General features: G+C 35.4%; 2 protein-coding genes across 9 annotated transcripts; both read right to left on the bottom strand.

Moving 5' to 3' along the window:
• Window positions 1–300: 300 nt before the first annotated feature.
• Window positions 301–12,759, bottom strand: LOC107830904 (myosin-2). Of its 8 annotated transcripts, none has more exons than XR_012697494.1 (25): window positions 12,457–12,754; window positions 11,789–12,246; window positions 10,801–10,902; window positions 10,556–10,699; window positions 10,316–10,466; window positions 10,182–10,209; window positions 9,848–10,016; window positions 9,627–9,698; window positions 9,258–9,342; window positions 8,465–8,568; window positions 8,216–8,354; window positions 6,109–6,227; window positions 5,792–5,944; window positions 5,620–5,709; window positions 5,120–5,197; window positions 4,577–4,732; window positions 4,141–4,308; window positions 3,796–4,001; window positions 3,582–3,717; window positions 3,055–3,184; window positions 2,612–2,725; window positions 2,432–2,535; window positions 2,206–2,275; window positions 1,554–1,760; window positions 301–1,134 (listed from the first exon to the last, which is right to left on the bottom strand). XR_012697494.1 is itself a non-coding variant. In XM_016658583.2 (25 exons), the coding sequence occupies exons 2-25, from the start codon at window positions 12,239–12,241 to the stop codon at window positions 661–663; spliced, it is 3,588 nt and encodes a 1,195-aa protein (XP_016514069.2). In that variant the 5' UTR covers window positions 12,242–12,246; window positions 12,457–12,754; the 3' UTR covers window positions 301–660. The 8 variants fall into 8 exon arrangements, 5 of the variants coding, with proteins under 5 accessions (XP_016514069.2, XP_016514071.2, XP_016514070.2 ...); XR_012697493.1 differs by adding an exon at window positions 9,444–9,457 and having other exon boundaries at window positions 1,554–1,757; window positions 9,635–9,698; window positions 11,789–12,754; XR_012697492.1 differs by adding an exon at window positions 9,444–9,457 and having other exon boundaries at window positions 9,635–9,698; window positions 11,789–12,754.
• Window positions 12,760–16,561: 3,802 nt separating this feature from the next.
• On the bottom strand, window positions 16,562–20,226 carry LOC142167379 (uncharacterized). The gene is made up of 10 exons (XM_075227544.1): window positions 20,202–20,226; window positions 19,584–19,973; window positions 18,902–19,352; window positions 18,513–18,549; window positions 18,352–18,429; window positions 17,866–18,288; window positions 17,440–17,552; window positions 17,205–17,282; window positions 16,957–17,117; window positions 16,562–16,698 (listed from the first exon to the last, which is right to left on the bottom strand). Exons 1-10 carry the CDS (start codon window positions 20,224–20,226, stop codon window positions 16,562–16,564), a joined length of 1,893 nt encoding a protein of 630 aa, XP_075083645.1.
• Between the last annotated feature and the right edge of the window lie 4,499 nt (window positions 20,227–24,725).

Here is a 24,725-nt window from a genome sequence, read left to right on the forward strand (position 1 = left end):
GTAGCAAGAACATTCAATCTTGAATGGGCAGCTTATCCTATCAAATAAAGTCCAGAAGCTGGTGTTTATCATATGAAACTTTTGTTACTTTTAAGTCCAACAACTCTAATTATGACAGCTCCACAATGGTTTATGACCAAGCTGAAATTTGACATGATTATTTTCATTTTGTTGAATGGAGAAGGCAATTAGGGATGTGAGCAGTATATATACAGGTAATTCCACTTATAACGATATTCTTAAAACAGCTAGGATTAATCAGTCCAGAAATGTATATCTAATAAGTAAAATGCAATCATGTTTTGTCACTCATTAAGTTATAAAAAATTAGTAATCATTCTTCTGCAATTGCAAACAATCTATCACAACTGCTGCAACACTTAGGCATAAAAATCTATGGACTAGGAAATTTCTAGTCTGTTTTCGAACTAACTCCAACATATATGTATGTTGAGAACCTAACATAGTCTACAACAAGCTATTCACAAACAGATGGATCAGAGTGGATCCTTTCGGAGCACGCTACATTCCCCAGTCTCGACTAGTTCTGCTACACTAAGACACCCATAGTTGGGAAAATTACTTTCAACTATACATTTTCACACACAAAAGAAGAAGAAGAAGAAGAAGAAGAAGAAGAAGAAGAATTATGTAGAGTTACTATCTTTTGCTCTTCTTTCCCCACCAATTTCTACGAGTTTTTTCTGCTTCTGAATAACTAAGCTTGTGTACCTTTGCCTTTGTCTCCTTTAACCGGGCCTTGTAATCTTTCTTCCATTCCTCAAACCTATGTCTCAGTCTTCGAAAATCTTCTGCAGGATTAGTTGAATGTAACTGCTCTGACTTCAACTGAGCAATTGCCATGGCTTCGTCATCAAAATTTTGTCTCCGTAGTTCAAACTCCCTGTTAAGGTAATTGACTACACATAAACCGCCATTATTCTCTCTAATACCTCCAAAATCTACACCGTTGCTAGCAAATTCGATAGGAGTGCTGCCCCCAGGAGTGTGAGTGCCCATAGTTGTTGTGTCTTCAGAATCATAACCGCAAGGAGATTGGGAACCTTCACGTTTTCCAGGGTGACCGGCTGGATTGTCAACACCGAGACTCTTCTTGGCAGCAGCCAGACTTGCCTGCATAGCGAAGCATTTGATATATAAGATAGTTGGCAATTTAAACATTCATGTATATAGAAGAGCATAAACCTAAACTCCTTTTCTGAAAGCAAATTAAAATAATATCAACCACGTACACATCCATGGTAGAAAAAACAATTCTTCCTACATTGATAAAGATTTATTTTTCTTTACTCTAACAATTGCTTCTCCCGTCGTGGGGAAAGAAAATATGCTTCTTCAATGCGCTAGAAGCGTAATGACTACATGCACATTAATTGCATCAAAATAACTTTCAAAAGGATTTTATCAGTCTCATTCCGCAGTTTCATCTCACAAACTTTTTCTTCAAATGGAAGGAAATGCAACAACAAAAAATTCTGCTTCGTGTATAGAATTATACTATATTATCACATGGATTTGGAGATATTACAAACCTGCAAAGACACCATTTGCTTTTGCCACATCTCCTCCATCGACCTCATCCTGACCTCATAATCTGACCATCGGGCCTCCAATTGGTTTACTTGCTCCTTTAGGGCAGCATTTTCCTTGTCCTTCTCGTCAAGGGATGCCTCAGCCACCATAACGCGCCTTTCGAAGTCTTCTACAACAGAAGGTAAAATTTCTGCAGGGAAGTCCTGCTGAGATAAAAAGATTTAAGCTTAGTACAGAATCAACCTTGCTTTCAGCTGTCAAAGTGACAGCCATGGGCAATTAGAACAGAGAAAAGAGAAATTGAATTATAAGGTAGAGAAAAGGGGTGGGCTCCATTAAATACTCTTGACCTACTGTCCTAATTCTTTCCTTTTGGGCTGCTAAGTGATTGTTTTTTCTTTGGTGCTGCAGATTGGGCAATAGGATTAACATCTAAACCAAAAAAGGGCCTTCCTATCCATTGAAAAAGACTCATATTTTCTCACTTCTTTACCTTCTAATTAAAGAATCAAACTCTCAGCGATTTCAAGACTGAGCATTTCATTGTCTAGAGAAAGGAGACTATGAAACATTTTCTCATTCCTCATATCAGAAAAGTAGCAGAACACCTTTAATTGGATTTGCTTGTCAAAAAAAGGGGGGGAAAGATACCTAAAACTGGCTTCACGCAACAGGCCACCAAATTCTTAAAGATATTAATCCTGAAGCAGACACTACAATTCTGAACGAAGAAAAAAGAAAAATTACAATAGTATTTATGAAAAAGCTTTTAGAAGAAAGATAAATCATTCCATGCTAAGGTCCCTCTAGATAACAGAAGTTGACGGACGAGAGCTTGCGTATGAAGATATCCACCATTCTCTATCAAATACGGTACCTTCACCTCCGACGTCTTTCTGCCTTGTTTTTCTCTGTCTTGGTTTAACTTTTTCAAACTCTGCAGCTGATTAAGATGCCTCTGTGCCAACCAGCAACGAATTGCTGCAATAAAAGAAAAGCAAGGCATATAAACCCATATTTCATTTCATAATCATAGTCGCCAAAGAAAAAACTTTACCTGATTGTATCTGCACAACAGCCACCAGCTGCTTGTCGTTTTCTTTGTTAGCAGCCTTTCGTTTCGACTCCAGAGATGCATTATACTGCCTTCTAGCAATTTCACCACGAACGACTACAAGAAAATATTTTGACATCATACCTCCAAGAATAATAACCTTGACTTAAAAGTTCCACAATATTTCATGTCGTTAATCACTTTAAGAACTTTCAGCAGTGTGACATATTTCCACTAAAAAAGAAAGGAAGAAAGAAATGAGAGAAAAGAGCTTGGATATGGAATCCCTGGTTGCTCAAGAACTTTAAGTCATATACTAACTACTTAAAACAAACAAAATCATATACAAACAAAACTGGCTTGAGAAAATTCTGTTCATAAATAGCTTCTTCGAAGGTTGATCAACATTCTCAAAATTAAAACTGCTGCAAAACATTTTGCCTTACATGACTGGAGTATGATGATGACTCCTTCGAGCTCATGGAAGTGACGACGAGCACAATGACCACTGTAGCACTTCGGTACCTCAAGAGTGCCTTGCAAAACTTGTTTTCTCACATCCTCCAGTGCAGCAATCTACAAGTCACCGAGAAAGAAGTTCAGAAAATCGATACACCAGGAAATTGATTCTTTAATAACGTGCACAACCATTGCCTCACTAGAAGTCCAAATTAGCCATACTTATCATAGGAAAATTATTAGCATATTTATCTTCATTTCTCATTAGATTACTATAACAGGACTAATTGCAGAAATATTCGAAGTCAAATATGCTTCTTAAATCTGAAATTCTCTTCATGATGTAACCAAATTTTAAGACACGTTACATTTTTATTTGCTTAATTCTATAGTAGTAATGATTAAATAAGTTACAAGGTATCTGCTTCAATGATTAATGGCAATCCAAATTATTTTTCGTGATAAAAGAAAACATAGGTACACTTAAGAAACTACGAAAAAGCAACAAACTTACCTGTCCTGCCCGGAAATATAACTTTGTATACCCAACTTGGTACATTTCGGGAAGGATATCAAATTGCCGCAGAATGGCAACTGACATGCTTAAGGGATCTTTGGATTCATGAACTTGCGGAAGAAGGACACCATACCTAAATAACCACATTTGTATAAGTTATAAAGCATCCAAAAGGGAAATTCAGCAGCAAAGAAAGGAGCACATAATTCACCTTTTAGAGAATTCTTGATGTGTCATCCTAGTAGGATACCCAGATCTAGAGATCCTAGCAATGTCAAGAAGACCAGAGCACCTGAGCTGCTCAAAGACAAGATCATTATTGTACATGCCAGGAACCTGCTTATTGTTCGGTTTTATGCAACAAACAAAGTGTGGCGCAGTACTTTCCAACTGCTGCATCAATTTGAACAATAGGTCCTGCAAGATTTTGATAAAGGCAGCATTAGGTATTTCTTATAGCATCAGAATAAAAATTGTTATTTTCTCAAAAGAAATTTATAAACGTTTTTACCAGCACATCTAGTTTTATAAGGAATTAAGAAAATGACATAACTACCTTAAATTTAGTAGCAACTGTTTGCTTCTGAAAATCTGCAGACTGATTAGCAAAAGAGGAGGCAAACGACTTGGGTAAGTGTTCACTGCTTGACGAAAGTAGCTGAATAACGTCAGAGTGCACCGTATCTCTATTCTTCTCCAAGAAGCCACTTGTGTCATAGATGACCTAAAAAGATAAAATTAAACTTTATGATGGTCAAAACAGAACTATTAAAGCGAGTAACGAATATTAGATATACTAGAAAGAAGCTTATTGATCTTTATTAATTGAAACATCAACTATTGTCCATGAGCAAATTCTAATGTATCAGATCCCAAACCTTAATTGTCTCACAAGAGTCTCAGTTCAAGGAAATCGCCACTTCACATCTAAAAGGACATCATATGGCACAAGTTTTGACACCAAAAGGGATACATTTCGAAAAGAAACTGACCTCTCCAGCATAATGGTGAATGCCAAATTCTTCTCTATCTCCTATATAGCAAGGGTTAGCTTTCAGGTGCTGCTTAAGCTTATTGGCAAAGGTCAAGTCAGTCGCTTTATGAAAATTTGACTCTTCATCCAATAAAGATATCAGCCCGATGGATTTCTGCAAAAGGCATCATTGGAATCCACAGATCAAGATATGATATATAATTACACTGTGTACTGGATATTTTGCATTTTCAACTTCACTGTCGAGAAGTATTTCTACAATATGAACATATGGTGGGTGTCTGCGTGTGCATGTAAGTATGTTTGTAAATGATGTCCATCAAAATTGTGATAATTCGAATGAGGTAGTGTCTCTTCTTATCCAAATCGACAATTGAATATGAGAAAGAGAAAGAATACTACAAGGGAAAACAAAACAAGATTATGTCTGTGTTATGCTGAAGTGTTAAAAGTGTAATCCAAAGTGATGAAATTTTGCACAGACTATGAGTATTCCTGAATGCAAAATGAGTGGAAGAAAAGAACCAAAATGCACAAATACCTTCTCAAAAAGATCCAAGCACTCTTGGTTGTCTTGAAAATCTACTTTTGTCCAATCAATTCCATCCAATTCATATTCCTGAATTAAAGTACATCAGTTTTGGCGTCAGTATCCAACATAAGCTGTAATAAATATCCACAGTTGTCTGAATAAAGCTCAGATATCCACAAATACAAAGAGAAAAGTGTCTGATAATGATATTTCTTTCATCTGCACAACTTCAACAACATTTGCAGACAGCAACCGAGGTCCTAAAATATGTGCTCGGACCTTCTCACTCCAGTTCTCACGAAAAGTTCACTCATTTTTTACAAGGAAAAAGCTTCACTCATACTATAGCTAACTGATGCAAAGTCAGCAAAAAGCATTGTTCTTTGTTTTCCTATCTAAGTTTAAAGAACTGAGTAGCTGAAAGGAATGAAGAAATAAGAACCATATCCCAAAAAAAGGGCATGAAGAAATAAGAAGTCAGTAACTACAAAACATGCTAATGTTCTTACTTCTTGCTCAAGTTTGAACAGATGTCGGTTGAAATGCTGCTGGAGCCTCTCATTTGCATAGTTTATGCAAAGTTGTTCAAAGCTATTTTTCTGAATAGGAAGAACGGCAAGTGAGACAACAGATATACTTTTATGTGGTACAATAGCAACAACATCTTCAAAATCAATTTACCTCAAATGATTCGAAGCCATAAATATCTACGATATTTATGGTTCTAGCAGTCTTTTCTTTACCCATTGCAAGAGATTTATTAATTTTATCCACTATCCAGTCAAAAAGGTTTGCATAGATGAACTTCGCCAATGCATCTCTTGTATCAATTGCCTGAACCAAAGTTAAAATCATTTTTTATGGTTCTTAAGAGAAAAGGTAGGAGTGCCGTATTCATAATACGCAAAAGTAACACACTTGTTGCATATTACGGCAAATGTGAGGATGAAAATGTCAGAGAGAATCTGTAGGAGAACCTATATAACCAAGTAACTTACCTGCTGCATGGTTAAACTCTTGACAACCTTATCCTTGCCAGTTTGCATTCTCCTGGTTGATAAAGCTAGCATGAAGTCATTGGCACTACAGCCCAACAAGCTAGCAGCATTTATAACGGCTGCAATATTAGAGATGGTGAAATACCAAACAGGTTAGCTTTAGCGCTGCCAGATAATCATAGATATAACATATAACACTGTATCAGGAAACTCGCACAATTGGGCATAATTCAAAATCTTCGCGTACAAAGAGAGATGATTAGAAAAGATTTCATTTGCAGTTAAAAAAACAAGTGCAGGAAATAGTAGCAAAACTGACAATAACAAAACATGACACACTGTCTCCTACTCAAAGGAGAAACAACATTGTAATATTTGACCAGACAAAGAAATTTCAGATAGAAAGAAATTTCAGATAGGCTACAGGGCAAAGCAGTAATTTCAGATTGACTGCTTTGCCCTCTTGAAAGAGTGCACAAACCTAAACATGTTATCTACACTCTTTCATCCTCCTTATAGTAATTTATGAATACTGAACATCTCCGTGTTTGTGAATCTTCTTTTCTTTTGTGTGCTAAACAAAATAACCATTGATCATCCTTTTTAGAGCATGGCATGGGGATGGTTCCAAATTGAGCATCTTAACGGAAAAATTACTTGAATAAAAGTGAAGAAGGGAAGTAAAATAAGGGGATACTGCAATGGGACAACGGAAATACATACTTCTATTCTAGTATCACAGTAATAAATACAAGAGATGATACGAATCTATTTTCAGTAATAGTAAAAGGAATAGACATGATTATCCCACAATTATTTGTTTTTAATGCCCCGTAAATTTTCATTAAGCTTAATTCAAATCTATGCTCCATGTCGCTCAAATTAGTTGTTTTATATAATGGAATGTGAGAAATACTTGGTTTAAGGTATTGGATCGATGGGAATACATTTGGTGGGTGATTGTAATGAAATGAAAATGAATACTGAAATATCTATGTTTTGATCTATCGATCATGCCAAAAGGGGTCGTGCTAGTGAAAATGATCATATAATCATGCTTAAGCCCACGCCATATTTGTACAAATATTCATAAGATACATGATGAGGCCAAAAGTGTTGTATTGAAATGTTATATATTGAAGCCATATGAGCTGCATTATGATAAAGCATGGCCCTCGGGGTGAATAATGAGAAAGTATGGCCCTCGCGCGTGAGGTATAAGAAGTATGACTCTTGGGAGCAAAGTATGATTTGTTAAAAGATCTGTGGGAATAAGTTGTCCCTCAAATAAGATTTCCAAACTATTATCCCACGTTTAAAGAATGTTTAAGGTATGATGATTTATGGAACCTGTGAGCATAGTTTGATAGTGTAAATGGCCAACAGACAACTGATATGATTTCAAGGAATATCTTTAAATGTTTAAGCTAATCCATATGATTTGAAATCCCACGATTGCATATGAAGAGTTAAATGATCTTTCACATGTATATGATTTCTATTAATGATGTATTTATGAAACTATGTTTTGGCTACATAATGCATGTTCTCTGAAGGACCTGTCCCACCTTTTGGAGGGAAGTCTGCAAGACTTACCGAGAATTTTTATACGCACTCCTTTCACTATCTTGCATATACAAACGCGCATCCCACAGTTACGAGCTAGGTGCTCCACTTCTTTCGCAATGGAATATTTTACTTACTGCTACTATATTGGGATGATTGACAAGGAATACTATTAATTACCAAGAATTATTCATCTTTCCAGATTACCAATTATTAAAGAGTCAACCATACTCTTCGTTTAAAAATAAATAAAGAGTAATACAGTTGCTTCTGACAGCACCTATCGCCAACTTTAATCCTGGAAGCAGTCTACTTTATCCGTTCCGTTCTCATTGCAGTCCGACTCCTGGTGTGAAAGAGTTTGAAGAACTGTATGACCTCATGGAACTCTAGAACTTTCATAAATTAAGAAGTCTAGGCTACATTTGACTACTAAGAATTGCATCAGAGATCAATAATGACACAAGTATAAGCATAGAAATCAAATATTAAAACAAGAGGAGCAAAATTGGCAAAACTGTGTTTCACAAATATAGCTCACCTTCACTTTGTGCAACTTCAACATAGTTTTCACTGCTAATTGCTTGGAATGTTATGTTTCCCAGCCATAGCACTGCAGCAACCATCTGAAAAGCATGCTCTTGGTCACTTTCGGACATCCCCATTGTGTTTAGGGCTTTCTGAAAAGGGAATGCATGAAAGGAATTAATAACAAATAGATCCAACATGACTTTGAATCGAAAGAAAAATAAAATCTAAATTAACCATAAATTTGATCCCTTTAGCTCACCACAAGCATGTGAAACTTCTTCGCGTCATGAACATCATGGATCACCAAGCAATCACTCTGGTTGAGAAAGTTGTAGTCTGAAGCACCTTTCAGCTTAAGTTTATCTGACAAAAGAATCGCATAACTGTTCTGAATGTGAAAGTGCAAAATCTTCCAAGGACTTGTTTTCTTAACACCCACATCCTCTCTCAAACAAAGAGAAACAAAAACAAAAATCATGCAGAGTTGTAGAGTATTCGATCACACATCTAGCCAAGAAACAGTTGTTCGGCTTTTAAAATAGTAGAAACTATACTTCATCTAGTTTATGTTCAAATTCCAAACTTTCTGACTCAAACTTCCACGCACCAAGTATATAACACATTATTTTCCGCATTCAATAGCATCTAGGCAAAGCAACCACAGACTTGTGATTGCAAGCTCATACATATCTATAATTACAGTGTCACAAATTCAGACAAAAGATCACCATCATCAACTAATGTTTTCTAATAAAGAAAAGAACTTTATAAAAAAAATTATAGCTCCTGTGTTACCTTTAGTATCATAGTAATTTCAGTTCTAAGAAAAGATACGAGGAGAAACATCTCAAAGGTTGTAAAACGCAGCAGTAACAATAGAAGCTGGTTCATTGGCTTGAAAATATTAATAAAGTTACATAGAGAAATTACTGAACAATCATATCCTACTGAGACAACTAAAACCTAGAGCCAATAACAGCTCTGAAGCCCAAACAGCTAAAATAAGTAACAAAAAGATATTACAATAAAAGGTTCAATATCCAAATACAAACCTCTCAAAGCAGATGGAGCCCCAGCACATAGCTGGTAAAAGATATGGTAAGACCTCTCGCCATGAGCCAGTTGAACCACTCTTGACTGCCAAAATAAGACGTGTTTCAAAAGATTTAGACTCTGATGAACAGATACATATTTAACAAGACAATCCAACGAAGAACACAGAGAAGAAATATGCCCACCTTTTCGAGAAGAGCTGCTCATTATTTTAGCATCAACATATTAGACATGCATAAAGATGTGTAAAAGTCAGTAATGAGACCAAAACAATATTACAAGACAATTACAAGAAACTGATACCAAAACAATGCTAACAAGACAATTACAACAAGTTGTATTTTATAAGGAGATTCAACTTAGTAAACATCCTTACATGTTTGTACATTAGCACCACAAATTCCTCCCTCTGCACTAAAATAAATTTCAATCAACTTTCCCTGCAACCCACCAAGACAACTATCAGTTCAAGTGCAAAAAAAGGGGCATAACCAATAAAAAATCTGCTCCATCTCCCCCCCTCCCAAAAAAAAAAAAAGGGGGGGGGGGGGGGGGGGCAGAAAAGATAAAAAAAAGTGTAGAGACTGACAAATCGAGTGGAGTTGTTATTCCAAGGAGTTTTGGCATTCCCAAAAGCCTCCAATATGCAACTTGTCTGCAGAACCCCGCTTTCTATCCGATTGTTTCCTCCACTAATCATAGCCAAGTATTCAATCGCGTATTTTGCTGTTTCCGTCTTCCCAGATCCACTTTCCCCACTACATGATATGAAGAGAAGTTAGTCACTTAGAAATACAAGCATAGGTTTATCGTAAATTTGATCATTACAGCCAAGACATGCAATTACTCAACCAGTTTAGAAAAACACATCTTTACTGTCATCGGATTATATAAAATCTAACAATGAGACACTTCAAACCAACCTTATGATGATGGATTGATTTATTTCATCTGCAAGATACACAGCGAAAGCAAAAAAAATAAAAATAAAATAAGAATTGACTGCTCTCATCTAAAGTTTTCAGAGACCAGGAATGAACTTTGGTACTAGAAAGACCTTCCATCATTTGACTGTAGGCAGTGTCGGCAGTAGAATAAATGTGAGGATCATCCAAGAGTTTCTGCCTGTAAGCTGTAACAAGTTCGTTTCCATACAATTGGATCTCTTTGAAGGGATTGACTGCTATTAGAACAGGACCCGTCTTAGTCTGTAAGCATAGAGGAAACAGAAAACATTAATCAAAAGGTATAAAGTTTTACATGTAATGAAACAATGAGTCGTCTTAAGAGTACGCACATATATTCTATCCTGAGCATATCTATATTGGAGGTTGTGAAGAACTGATGGCTCATTGAGATAACAAAGTTGTATGAGATTATCCATGCCGGAAAGAATATCTGGATTTGCAGGTAAAAGCTCTCCAACCGGCACCGCCACAACCTATAGGATGACAAAGTCTAAGTACATACACATCTTTTTAATTTCAATTGTTTTAAGCTTCACTGTTCATCATAGTGAATAGCCAGAACATGTAAACTCACACTGCCATCAGAAAGCAATACCGAAGCTTTGTCTCCAGAAGTTGATTGTATGTGTCCTGGTTCCCATTGACTACTTTTCAGACGGCACCAGACACGAAGCTTCTGAAACATAGAGCTTAGAAGTTGAGTGTGTTCAACCAAACATAACTCGTTAATTACGTTTAAAAATCGTCCCAAAAGCTATAGCACAATAGGTAAAATCCGTGAAATCTTCCCGCCGAAGAGCAAACCAAACACAACCAGACAAACAATGGTAGTCGAAAGTAGAAGATGCACAATTTTTTCTTACCTACTTGCCAATTAGTTAAAAACGTCAACTTTATAAACATACACCAAAGATTTACGAGTAAACTGCAGTAAGCTCAAGAAACAAAAGACCGGAAAGATATTTCAAAAGACATTCAAGAACTTATGCAGCTGTACTGCGTGGCAAAAAAACAAACAAGAATTACTCTTATCAAACCTTACATTTAGAGTTCTCCTAAATCCCAAACGCCAAACTACTTGAAGTTAGCTATATTAATCATTTCTATTAACACTGCTGTGTGAGCTTTCTGTCCTATACGAGTTCATGATGTTAGTTCCGTTGACTACATTCATAAGAGCTAGTCAATTAATGACAGTAGCAACTCCCATGCGAAAAAGATTATTTCAAACTCTAAGGACTGTCCCACTGCCCATTATCAGAAAGAGATTAAGTTCTATGCACTAACGGTTTAGAGAATATTTACACAATCATGTCATTTAAAAGGTAGTTATAGGTAACTCTACTTAATATGTATTGATTCATAACTTAGAATAAATGGTAAGTAACCTACTATAACAGGTTAAATTACGCTGAAGGTGTAAAAATATCATTAGATTGTCAATGTAAATAACTTAAATCCTATCAGAAATCCAACATTATGTCAATGCAACAAAAGAAGCAGACAAAAGTATATAAAACTGAACACAAAACACAATCTTTACAGTAATTTCCTTTTTTTACCTTCTCAATAAAATAACTGATGTTGTCATTCCACTCATCCTCGCGAAACTTCGGGAGTGAATAAGGAAGTCTGTTATTATCAAGCTTTGCCCCATCTTTTTCCCAAAATCTCTGTCTATATTCCTTTTCTACTGAAAATGAATTAACATAAGGTGACTCACTAAACTCCATTATCATCTCTTTACCCTTTTTGGCCCCAAACATATTTCCTCTTTTCCCTTTAACCTCTTCTTTCCTCCCATTCTCCAATTCAACAACACTGCGATTTTCTTTAGTATTATTGGGCAATGTTCTCTTAGGAGAAGGAGGCCTAGTTCTGGAAGCTAATTTGGGTCGGGCCGGTAATGCCGGTGGTATATCTTTGGGCTTCTCATTCTCATCCCTTTGCTTGAGTGATTCCAGCATTTCTTCCAGAGAACTGCGTGTTCTCGACGGTGCCGAAACGGACAACATTGCATCTGGTTTCCAAAAAAGGAAAATAGAAACTTTCTTCTTTTAGAAATTTTTATTCGGTTGTAAAATGTAGTTTCATTCAAATCCAAAAACCCTGATTTAGATTCGGAATTTCAAAAACATGTTCGAGATTTTCCTACGTTTGGGAGTTCTCTCGAACATGAACATCAAATTTCAACCTGAAAATTCCAAATCAAAAAGAAAATGCAATAAACCTCGGATTCCTCGAAAATATCTTCGATTTCTGATAATGAGAAACAACCGGAATTATGAGCTGATAATTTTTGCTTGTGTTTCTTCCCTTAAGTGAAATGAAATTGTGGAAAAGGAAGTTTCAGGAAGCTTTCTTGTTAAGCTAAATTAAGAACAAGGTAACAGACCAATGGTTGCAGATTTTTCACAAATTACGAGGTTAACATGTGCTTGGGTTAAAGAGATTGTTGAGACGAAGAAAATGGAGAAGAAGGAGAAGAATAAAGAGAGGGCTAAAATGCTATTCAGATGTGTGTGCCTGTTATGCGTTGGACATTGTTTATTGTTTTGAAAAAAAACACTGCCATTTTGAGTGAGAGATTATTTGGTTGTTGGTTTTAGGAAAATTTGAATTTTTTCCAAGTTAGGAGGTGTACATCAAAATAGAAAAAAGGCAGCTCCGTATACGAGTTATTGAGTTTTACTTTTGATATCATTTTCTAGTCTCTAGTTCGTTAACTTAATTTTGCGTTCACGTAGTGTTCGGTAAGGATCGTAATCCAATCCAAGGATATATAATGTATGCGGTCTATCCTTTTACAAGTATTGGTGACTGATTTCACGGTTCGAATTCTCCTTGACCTATAGGTCATACAACTATAACTCTACTATTGTTCCAAGACTCTTCTTCGAAATAAATATTTTTTTCATGTAATATTTTAAGTAGGGCTACCCATACTTTGATAAAATACCGAACTATCATATCGAAATTAAAAATTCTAAAATTTTGATATTGGTATTTTGTTATTCGATACGATATTCAATTTTTAAATAGTGGTTATGGTATGATTTTGAAGTTTAAATCATACATATAAAAAATTAAATAATTTGGAATAGTTCAAGGATAAATTTGGATATGTCTCTTTAAAATAATACAATGATGTGGTAGACACTAGACAGACAAGGGCAATAATAAAACATTGAGAAACCTTAAAGGAAAGGGAAAGTATAAAATAAGAAAATGGGGGCATGTCCTAAATTTGGTCCTTCTTTGTTGTCACGTTGTCTTTGTTAGGTGATGGAGAGGCTTCTATTTCAAACCTTTTAGGGACGGTTTGAGATATGGGATAAGGATAATAATTTTAAAATAAAATTTAAAATTATATTATTTCATGTTTGAGTATATGTATCTATTAATTTCTGGATAAATTTTATACTATAATGATGAGATTAGCCATATGGAATAGCTAATCCAAGGGGTGTCAGTGGTTCGGTTCGGCTGGTTATTTTATAAAATATGTACCGTATCAAATTTTCGGTTATTCTATTATGTATAACCAAAATTAAACTTTTTTGAAACCGTCCCAATCATGTCGGTTTCTCTTCGGTATCGGTACGTTCGGTTAATTTTCGGTATTTTTTTAAATATCATGTAAAATTCACCAGTAGAAATAAAATTCAATAACATACGTTCTTTTGTAAGACTTAGCTAAACTCTCTGGACATTTTTACTATTTAAAGGGTGATGAATTACAAAAAAATGAAAGATGGCTAGAGTATAGATCAATCGACTATTCTACGACAACGTAAAAGAAACCAAGCAAAGGCGAAGAAAATATAAATTACATGGGTGGAAAGATATACCAAGCCGAGACTCGAGAATAAAGTCTATAGAAGATTAAATATTTAAAAAGATAAATTTAAATTATATAAAAGGAAACATATTCAATACATTGTAATTTGCTACTCATTATCGCTAGAATACTTTGTATCTTGCTAATAAAGATACTTGAAATAATTTAGTTTAAGTAGATGTAGCATAATAGGTTTTAGGAATTAGTTTTTTGAGTCTAATTACTTGTTGGCTTGTAATAGTTTTCATAATTCCAAGGCCCAAGGAAAATTTTAATACATTATTATTTTTAAACCTACTAGATAAATATATTTTCACATCTAAAATTTATTCGGTATGGTTCGGTATTTTTTCGATTTATTTTTATAAAATAAAAAACATACTCTAATTATCGGTGCGGTTATAGATTTATATAAAAACCTACGGTTTCTTAAAAAGAGACCTAAAAATCGGTTAGGTGCGTTACGGTTCGGTCGGTTTAATCGGTTTTCGAATATCCATTGACACCCCTCATGAGATATCCCATGAGATATCCTGGAATATCTTACCATTGTACCCGACGACTAGTCACTAGATCAAATTAGGATATAATTTGATAGGCGGGATAAGAACACTAATCTTGAGATAAATTTTGGGGTTGTATTTATTCCTTGATTGATTATAAGTATTAACAAACTTCAAAATAAATTTTATACTAAAAGGATTAGCTAAGTGATGGATATCCTAATTTATCACACTATTATCCCACTGCGCGTTAATTTGGCACTTTAGCTCTCTAACTAATATCTCATGAATTTGAACATTTATTTTAGTTTTAAATTTTTATTTTGAATATTATTTTGACTTGGGTATTAATATATTTCTGTTTTTTGTGATAAAAATAATATATAAGAAAAGCTAGTTGAATTTAGTCACTACTTAATTTACTAATTGGGTAAAAAAAATACTCTTTAACAATTTAAACATGATTTAGCAAAGGAAAATGCTTTAAGATAACTTTTTCGCCGTTATTTACGGTCTGGTCTGTTTATCTAAAAAATTTCAAACACTAAAGGAGTAAAAGGAATTAATCATGTTTAATTTGAAAAAGCAAACTTGGTGTTTGGAAAAGAACTCAAAAAGTTTTCTTAAAAGAAAAACGATAATAGTCTTTGGTTTTTCTTCATTATTTTTAAAACGTTCATTTGACGTATATAAACTTCAAATTAACACGGCTATAGAAGTGTTAATTTTACACAAACAAAATTATACTACTAATATTTAAGCTGTAATTTTCTGATAATTTAGACGTAAAATATAAATAAAAAAATCTTCTCTAGAGTTTCCCTTTTTTATTCTGTTATAAGTGTTTGTGTTCACCAATAATTCAAATAGTATCCGTTGTCGGTGAAAATTTATGATATTTCGTATTCATAACAATTATATTTTACTTATTTTTTGTCTGTTTAAGGAATAAAATAAAATTTCAATTCATCGTCAATCTCACTTTGCTTTGGAGACTCTATGTTTTTGTCTCTTTATATTATTTAAATTTGCGTTTATTATATGGACTACTAAATAACATACGTGGAAATGACAAAAAATTTACAAATCTTGTATTTACAGTAACATATATTTACAAAGATATATATTTATTTATTTATTGAGTTGGAAAAAATAATTAAGTGTACAGCCACCGTTGAAGTAGATGAATGTAAGAGTGAGTATTTTGTTATGATGTGTATTTTTCTGTTTATTTAATGGAATGGTGATTCGAGTATTTATTGATCTAGAGGATGACCTATATCATATTATTGGATAACTAATATGTCACCACGAAAGATTGTAGTGAAATAGTAAATACTCCTTAACTATTAATTATAGATCGTAAATTTGAGTCTTGAGTACTGTTAGGTGCCATGGATCTGAGGATTGAGCTTGAGGAAGAAGACATGTAAATGAAGGAAGCACTCAAGAGAAACAGAATTTGGTTATTCTGAAGAAGAAGAAGAAGAAGAAGAAGAAGAAGAAGAAGAAGAAGAAGAAGAAGAAGAAGAAGAAGAAGAAGAAGAAAAACGAAGGAGGAGAAGGATGAGTACAGTGTATTTATATTGTACATTATAACTAACTTATAATACTATACTAACTAACTAACCTTCAACTACAGTTACATAGTTAACTACAATTAATTTATCAGCTTGTTCACTAACTTTAGTCAGCACTCCCCCTCAAGCTGATGGTTGATACAAATTCTTCACTCCTAACTGGTTTAGTAATTGATCATATTGAAACTTCCCCAAGCTCTTTGTCAGTAAATTTGCTAGCTGGTCTTTAGTATGTACATACACTGTCTTCAGCAGCCCTTCACATATTTTCTCCCTAACAAAATGACAATCGATGTTAATATATTTAGTTCTTTCATGGAAGATAGGATTGGTTGCTATTTGTATAGAAGCCTTGCTGTCATGTTGAATCTTGACTCCAAGTTCCTTGAACAACCCTACCATCCAAGTGACTTATGCTGCACATGAAGCCATACTTCTCAACTCAACCTCAACTGAACTTCTAGATACAGTCATTTGTTTCTTTGACTGCCAAGACACCAGTGCATTTCCAAATTTGACCAAGTACCCAATTACTGATCTCATTGACTCTATACATGATCCCCAATCAGAATCACAGCAAGCAATCAGCTTGTTTGTACTTTCTGCAGGCATAAGTAACCCCGGGCCTGGTGCTTGTTGATGTATCTGACTACTCTAAGAGCAGTTTCCATGTGAGACCTTCGGACAATGCATATACTGACTCAAAACCTACACTGCAAAGGCAATGTCTGGTCTGGTCATGGTGAGATACAACAGCCTCCCAACAAGTCTCTAATAACAGCTAGAAATTTTGAGCTCCTGATCACCTTCTTGTTTGCAGTTCTGAATGCACTTGTCATACTCTATAGATGTGAGTTTTTGATTCAATTCCAATGGTGTACCAGAAGGCTTTGCTCCACCTAAACCTGCTTCAGATATTAACTTAAGTGCATGCTTTTTTTGACACATAAGGATCCCTTCCTTTGATCTGGCAAATTCAATTCCCAGGAAGAATTTCAATTCTCCTAAGTCCTTCATCTTGAACTTCTTCTACAACTCTACTCTGGTGACACACAGTAACTTATCATTGTTCCCTGTGATCGGCAGGTCATCCACATACACAAGGATGATAACTATATCACCATTAACTCCTCTAATGAACAATGAATAGTCATAGTGACTCTCTTTAAACCCCATCTGCAGAAGTACCTTTGTTAATTTCACATTCTAATGTCTTGGTGCTCGTTTAAGACCATATAAGGACTTGTGAAGTTTGCAAACCTTTTTAGTCTCCCCCCTGGTTTGCAAACCCCTGTGGAATATGCATGTACACCTCTTCAACCAATTCACCATTTAGGAATGCATTATGAACATTCATCTGGTATATTATCCAGTGCTGAGATGCAGCAAGAGCTACATGGACCTAACTGTTACCATTTTAGCAACAAGAGAAAAGGTTTCACTGTAGTCCAGCTCTTCCTTTTGACTATAGCCTTTGGCAACTAGTCGGCCTTGTACTTAATTTCGAATATCCACCTGCAACCTATAGGAGTTTTGCCAGGAGGTAGATCAACTATGCTCCAGGTTTTGTTTTCCTCTAGGACTGCAATCTCCAACTTCATAGCCTCTACCCATTGAGGATCAGTGACTGCCTCACTAAAAGACTAAGGTTCAGAACATGCTGAATGAGCTGCCAAGACCCTATTGTATGAAGGAGTAATGTGAGAATAACCTACATAAGTTGAAATGGGATAAGAACACTTAGCATCTTTGGACTGCACCACATAATCTTGCATCCATATGGGAGGTTTGCTAGGCCTGAAAGATTTTCGGACCTGATCAGGTACAACACCAGGTGTGTTAGCCATTGCACTATGTGATGCAGCATCAAACTGAGTCTCAGCATGAGTGTCACCATGTGCTGCATTATCTGTGAAGTTACCTTCAGAATTTATAGTATAGTGAGGAGTAGCCACAGGAGAGTCAGAATGAGAAGACTCCCCCTCAGATGTAGCACTAGCCTCATGTGAAGGAATATCAACTCCAGGAGATGAATCTACAGAGATCTTGGAATCTGCACTAGATGGTGAGAGCATATCCAGTATAGAAAAAATAGTGCTACCAGAAGATAACACATACTTGAAAGGAAGAATGTCTTCCTGAAAAAACAACATTTCTATTAACAAATAAAGACTTAGAATTCAAGTCATACAGAACATAACCCTTTTAAGATGAAGAATAGCCCAGGAAGACAACAGAAACAGCTCTTGGTGAGAACTTGTCAACAATCCTGGGGCATGCTGCATAACACAAACAACCAAATACCTTTAAGTGTTGCAGCGAAGGAGGATGCAAGTAAAGCAACTCAAATGGGGATTTGTACCAAAGTGTTATAGAGGGCAGCCTGTTGATGAGGTAGACTGCAGTAGTAACACATTCACCCTAAAACCTTAGAGGAACAACACCCTGAAACTTGAGAGACCTAACCATGTCTAAGATTGTTGTGTGTTTTCTCTCCACAACTCCATTTTGTTGAGGGATGTAGACACATGAACTCTGATGAAATATACCAAGACTGGAAAGCAACTGTTTAAACTCATTACTAAAGAACTCACTACCATTATCAGTCCTTAAGACTTTTATGGAAGCTAAAAACATGTTCTTTATTTGAGTTAGAAAATCTCTTAGTACAACTATAACTTCTGACTTGAAATTGATAAAAAAAATATCCAAGTGTATCTGGTATAATCATCAACTATTGTAACAAAATACCTCTTACCACTATGAGAAGGAACTCTATATGGCCCCCAGATATCACAATGCACTAAGTCAAATGCAGATTGAGATACTGAAGTACTTAGAGGAAAATGCAGTTTAGTTTGTTTAGCAACTGGACATACAGGACAGTACTGAGTTCCTGTCTTTAAGGTACTAAGAGCATCTAACTTCCTTATTACATCAATAGGAGCATGTCCTAATCTTCTATGCCATACTACTGCAGAATCAGGTAAGCTGGTTGTATGAGCACACTTATTATCTGGTGTTGCTGTAGAATCATGGGATGATCCTCCTTGAAGTATGTACAAATCATGCTCTTCCTTACCAATCCCCTTCACCTGACCACTGTAGAGATCCTGGAAAATGCAGAAGTTAGGGAAGAATGCAACCATGCATTGAAGTTCTTTGGTGAGTTGAGACACTGAGAGCAGGTTGTATTTAAAGTCTGGAATGTACAACACATTAGAAATATTGTTATTTCTAAGTACTGATGAGGTCCCTTTATGTGATACAAATACTACATTCCCATTAGGTAATTGAACTTTGCACTTCTCTGAACTAGGAATGGACTGACATGAGGTAAGAGCATCAAGTTGAGAAGTCATATGATTTTAGGCTCCTGTGTTTATGATCCAGTTATGCTTAAGATAATTGGACATCAGAGTAATTAGAGTACCTGCAGCAGCTAACTTGGTGGATGGTTCTGGACCCTCTCCATTCCCTTTGGCCAGCATCTGAAGAATTTGTTGATAGTGCTCTTTGGTGAAGAAAGGAGCAGCAAGACTATTGTTAGGAGTGGTCTGAACAAACTGAGGCATATAAGAATGTTGAACTTGTTGTATCCCTGATTGAGTTCCATAAGAACCTTGTTGATAGCGTGGTTCTGAAGCATTTGGAAACATTGGACTACTCACACTGTTTGCATATACTCTAAAGTTCTGCCCTTTTTTCTTTCCTTTGAAATTTGATGGATAGCCCTGCAATTTGTAGCAATTCTTTTTTGTGTGCCCCTTGTAATGATAGTATTCACACTGAACCTGATTCTTTCTATACTTGAAATTTTCACCTGCATTTGTTGGATTCTTATTACTATAGAATACAACTCCTTCTATGCCTTCAGTAGTTTGGGTAGTTTGAATAAAATTAACCAAATTCCTTTGACTCTATTGATCAATAAGTAGAGAATAGGCTTTGTTAATGCTAGGAATTGGATACATCATCATAATTTGGCTCCTTGACTGCGAGTAGTGTTGATACCCAATTTTTAGCTCATATTTTCCAAATATATATATACCTTCCAAATAGCGCATATGCATCATTGTTTGATTTACAAGCATACACAAGTATTTTTCATAATTTTTTATAATTTTTAAAGACTTTAAATTAATTTATTTCTGCATTTTTATTATATAAATATCCAATAATTATGTATTTTATTATATAAATATCCAATAATTACCCTACAAATTATTTTTATGATGATTTAATTATCTAAACTTATCATTTATACCAATATGGGGTTTTAAATATTTTTAGTGCATTTATCATAATTACATTTGCATTTTTTAGGGCCAAATTGCATATTTTGCAATAATAGCCCATATGCATATATAATTACATTATTCATACAGAAAATGACTTTTTATATTTTTATAATATTAAGTAATTATTTTTAATCATTTTCATGCATAAATGATATTTTTGTTATTTATTAATTATTTTATAAATTATTTATTTGTTAAATAGTGGGTATTTAAAATCTAGCCCTAAAATCCCCTATTTTCGGATTTAACCCAACACCCTTACACCAGCCCAATACCCTTGGCCCAAGACCCATTAGCCCAATCCTCATACCCATTTAAGCACCCGACCCAGGACCCCTTTAAATCGTGACCGTTAATCTCTAAGATCAACAGTCCACATTACACCCTCCCCTTTAAACCAACCTAAACCCCTAACCCTAATTAATACCACCTCGCCGCCCTAGAATTCCCTCGTCTCTCATGAACCCTAGCCGCCGTTCCTATCAAACCCCCCTCCCCCCCCCCCCCAAATCTGGCCCCAAAACGGAATCCACCATGGATTCCCTTAACTTATTTACCTCTCATCGCCACTGGCCACTCGTCTATGATCTTACTTAGTTGCTTGCAAGCAAATCTTGCCAAAACCGAACCAAATCGGTTCACACCTCTAATTTATGTGGCTATTCCGTCTATGTTCATCATTGATTCTTTGTGAGTAACGAATATTCTTCATATCTATTGATGATTCTTACCTACCCCAAATTAGGGTTTTCAAACCCTTTCAATCGGACCAAAATAGGTCCGATTTTCTGATTTTTAATGTTATTCCGCTTCTATTCATCTTATTTTGTGCGATTTTTACTTTATTTTTCACTGATTTCACATTTTTCCTAAAACTAGGGTTTGAAACTTTCTCATTTGCTTACCGATTTTGGTGAATCTTTTCTTTTTGTGTTCGATTACTTTCTTTCCTTATGTTTTCCCTGATTGTTACTTTAATATTTGTTTAAATATTCTGAATAATTTTTGTTTTGGTATTATTTGTGTTTCTTTTAATATTTGCTTAAATATTATGAATAATTTTTGTTTCGATATTATTTGTGTGTCCTTTAAAGTCTGCCTTAATAAGTCTGAACGATTTGTGTTTTGGTATATCTGTGTATTTACCTTAAATATTCTGAATAATCTTGCGTGTTTCCATGATTTGCTGAATCCTTTGATTTGTGCCCTAAATTACCTATAACTGATTTTGAAATATTTTCTTGCTTATGACTGATTTGTTTCCATGTTTATGTGTTGTTTTCTATCACTATATATACTCTTCCCCCATTCCCTTTTAAAGGGACCTTCGACTACATTCTCAACTCACAATAGACTTACTAGACCTAAGGTTATTCTGATTTTGCATTCTATACTCTAACTTTGGCCGGCTGGAAGCCAAGGTCAGTCAGCTCTGAAATCTTGTTATATACTATGGAATTCCATACTTTGTGCATTTTGCTCGCTTAACTGGTGAGTCACCTAACTTCTGCATTTTCATTCTTACATGTCCCTGATTTGTATATGTGATTACTACTGAATTTGTTATTCAATATGCTTTGGAAGGGTGTTTAAGTATAACTCTATCAAATCTGTATGTCTTAGTCCCTTTAACACTTAATTGCTCCTAATGTTACCTGTGCTGAAGCTATTTGAACTTATTTAAGGTCTATCCAGTTAGTGTATCAATCCTTGAATGCATATGAACATGTTTATCCCCTTACCCTGAATTCCTGCAGTGAATGCCTCACATATGTGACTCTTATTACTAGTTATAATATGCCTCTTTGCTATTGTGTTAACATGATCACTCGATCCCACACCCCCTCTAGTGTTTGTTTGTAATTTGGAATAAATGTCATCATGTTCGAATTGTTGCTTTATCATTTGATACAAATTGGATCATCTTTGGTTAGATCATTATAACAAAGTTACCTGCTACTTAACATGATTTTACTGAGTGTGCGTGTCTTGACTTATGATTGTAAGCATGATGCCCTCCCCCTTCTATGATGTTGTTCTGGTTTTCTTGATAATAACACCAGGTTATGTACTTAACATGATTCTGCATGCTTTAACTCATTCTACACCTATGACTTTGCCAAACTTGCAAACATGTTCTTTGCCAACTTTTAGCATGTGACTACTACTGTGCTGAGTTTGAAACCTGTTTATCAGTTTCATTAAACTAGTTCTTTTTTTTAAGTTCTATTTAAGTGTCTGCTTGTTGACTCAATTTGGTCATGTCTATTTAAATCCTCAATTCCTGTCTTCTCAATTTTGGTCTTTCTTTCTCTGTCACCTAAGCTCTTTTAAATCTTATTCTTAGCCAATGTTGCCCAAGTTATGTCCTTTGGTATCCCTAGTGTGAGCATTGCTCAGGGTTCATTAGAGACCCTTGTGAACTCTGACACACTAGGATTTGGTCCCTAATCCCTCCTCTGAACTATTCTTGTTAACCATCCTATTGTAAGCACTGCCTTGGGTTCTTGAAACCCTTGAGAACTCTGACTCACTAGGGCCTTGGTTCTTTATGCTCAACTCTATCGTGTGCTCACTGGGTGAATCATTCAATTCATGGCTGTTGTATGTTTATAAGTGTATAACTTGGAGACTGTTGTGATTTGTGAGAATAAAGGCCAGGCCTGTCCAGGTATATTTTGGGCCTGATGTAGGCTCCCGATAGTTATTCTCCTATGTAATTCATGCTATTCATTATGGGTCTGTAATAATTATTGTAATAATATTTGGGGTATTAGTGAAATTGGGAAAGGGATTTTTATCTTATATTTGCAATAAATGGGGTAGAAATCCTGCCTATAGGTTCAATATTATGTGTTTAGTTATCGTGTGTTATAAATCATGCCTATAGGTATCCTATTATGTTCGGTCATTATATGTTAGCAATTCTGCCTATGGTTTCAATACTTGGTTTAATTGTGTTCTATTTCTGCTTATTAGAAATCACGCCTATAGGGAATTGTATGATTCAATATGTGTTTACATGCTGCCATATTCACAAATTGTAGAGATCATGTCTATAGGATCTAAAATCGGATTAAATTGTAGAAAGCATGCATATATGTCTGAATCATTTTAATTATCATCGTGCTCGTTTATTAGGAATTTTCGACACTGTGTCATTATTATCACTAGAAAATATGCCTATAGGACTAAATAAATAATTCTGAATATCCTTACGTGATTACCATTATTTATTATTGAGTAGAACACCTAGACATCATGCCTATAGGTTTAATCCCCTTATGCTTAAAATCAGTAGGCAAATTATGTAGGTTTCTGGAAATCGTATTTAGGAAATGGCTTTTCCGTGTAGCTGTCTGCTCATTAATTTGGTATCACATAGAGATCCTGCCTATAGGATTCTGCAACCTTAACTCATTAAAATCTGTCAATGTTAATCAGTTTGGCGTGCATTTATTGTCTAAATGCGGAGGCTAACTTGAGCCCTTATTTGCTTATATGTGAAAGTCCTAAATATTTTGCTTGTCGCCTAGTATTTTCCTCTTTGAGCAACCTAAGTTAAAGTCTAGAACCACCCTGAAATAGAGGTCCAAATGCCTCCTGGACCATAGGCATGGGACGTGTAGTGCACGCATAGAGTATGACTTAGAATTGACTAGTGTGCTTTAGGTAAACAACTTAAAGATAGTAATCGGGTAGCAGGAGATGATAGTATGTGCCCGTTGAATAATATGAGTAACCCCCCATCTTGAGGGAGTTATGAAGTATTATTTATGTTGCACGGGGTGATCCTTTAGGCTAAAAAAACTTAGGACCCCCCGCCCACCTTTGTTTAAAGTCAATCATTTTATTTGCCCGAATTGCTTCCCTTCTCTTAGACTTATTCATATAATTCGAGTCCGGCCGGGACCCACCGTTGTGGACCTCTAGGAGTGCCTAAGACCTTCTCCTCAAGGTAATTTGAGCCCTTACCCAATCTTTGGTGACGCGAACTGGTTAATCCAGTGTTATTTGCAAAATAGGTGCCCTAACGTACCTTAATCCGTTAGATGGCGACTCTCTCTTTTAGTACCCTTCCTTTAAAAGAGTTGTCACGATGTCGAAGCCCGATTTCTCGAGAAAAGGGGCACGACAGCATGGCGACTCTTCTGGGGATATTTTTAGGCTCTTACCATAACGAACTTGGTCTATATGAATTAGTCTTCTTTGATGAATGTGTTTCCTTGTTCTTTATCGTTACATGAACATCCCGCTTCCATTTTCCCTTTTTA

Source organism: Nicotiana tabacum, chromosome 12 (assembly GCF_000715075.1).
Source record: "Nicotiana tabacum cultivar K326 chromosome 12, ASM71507v2, whole genome shotgun sequence".
Classification (NCBI taxonomy): domain Eukaryota; kingdom Viridiplantae; phylum Streptophyta; class Magnoliopsida; order Solanales; family Solanaceae; genus Nicotiana; species Nicotiana tabacum.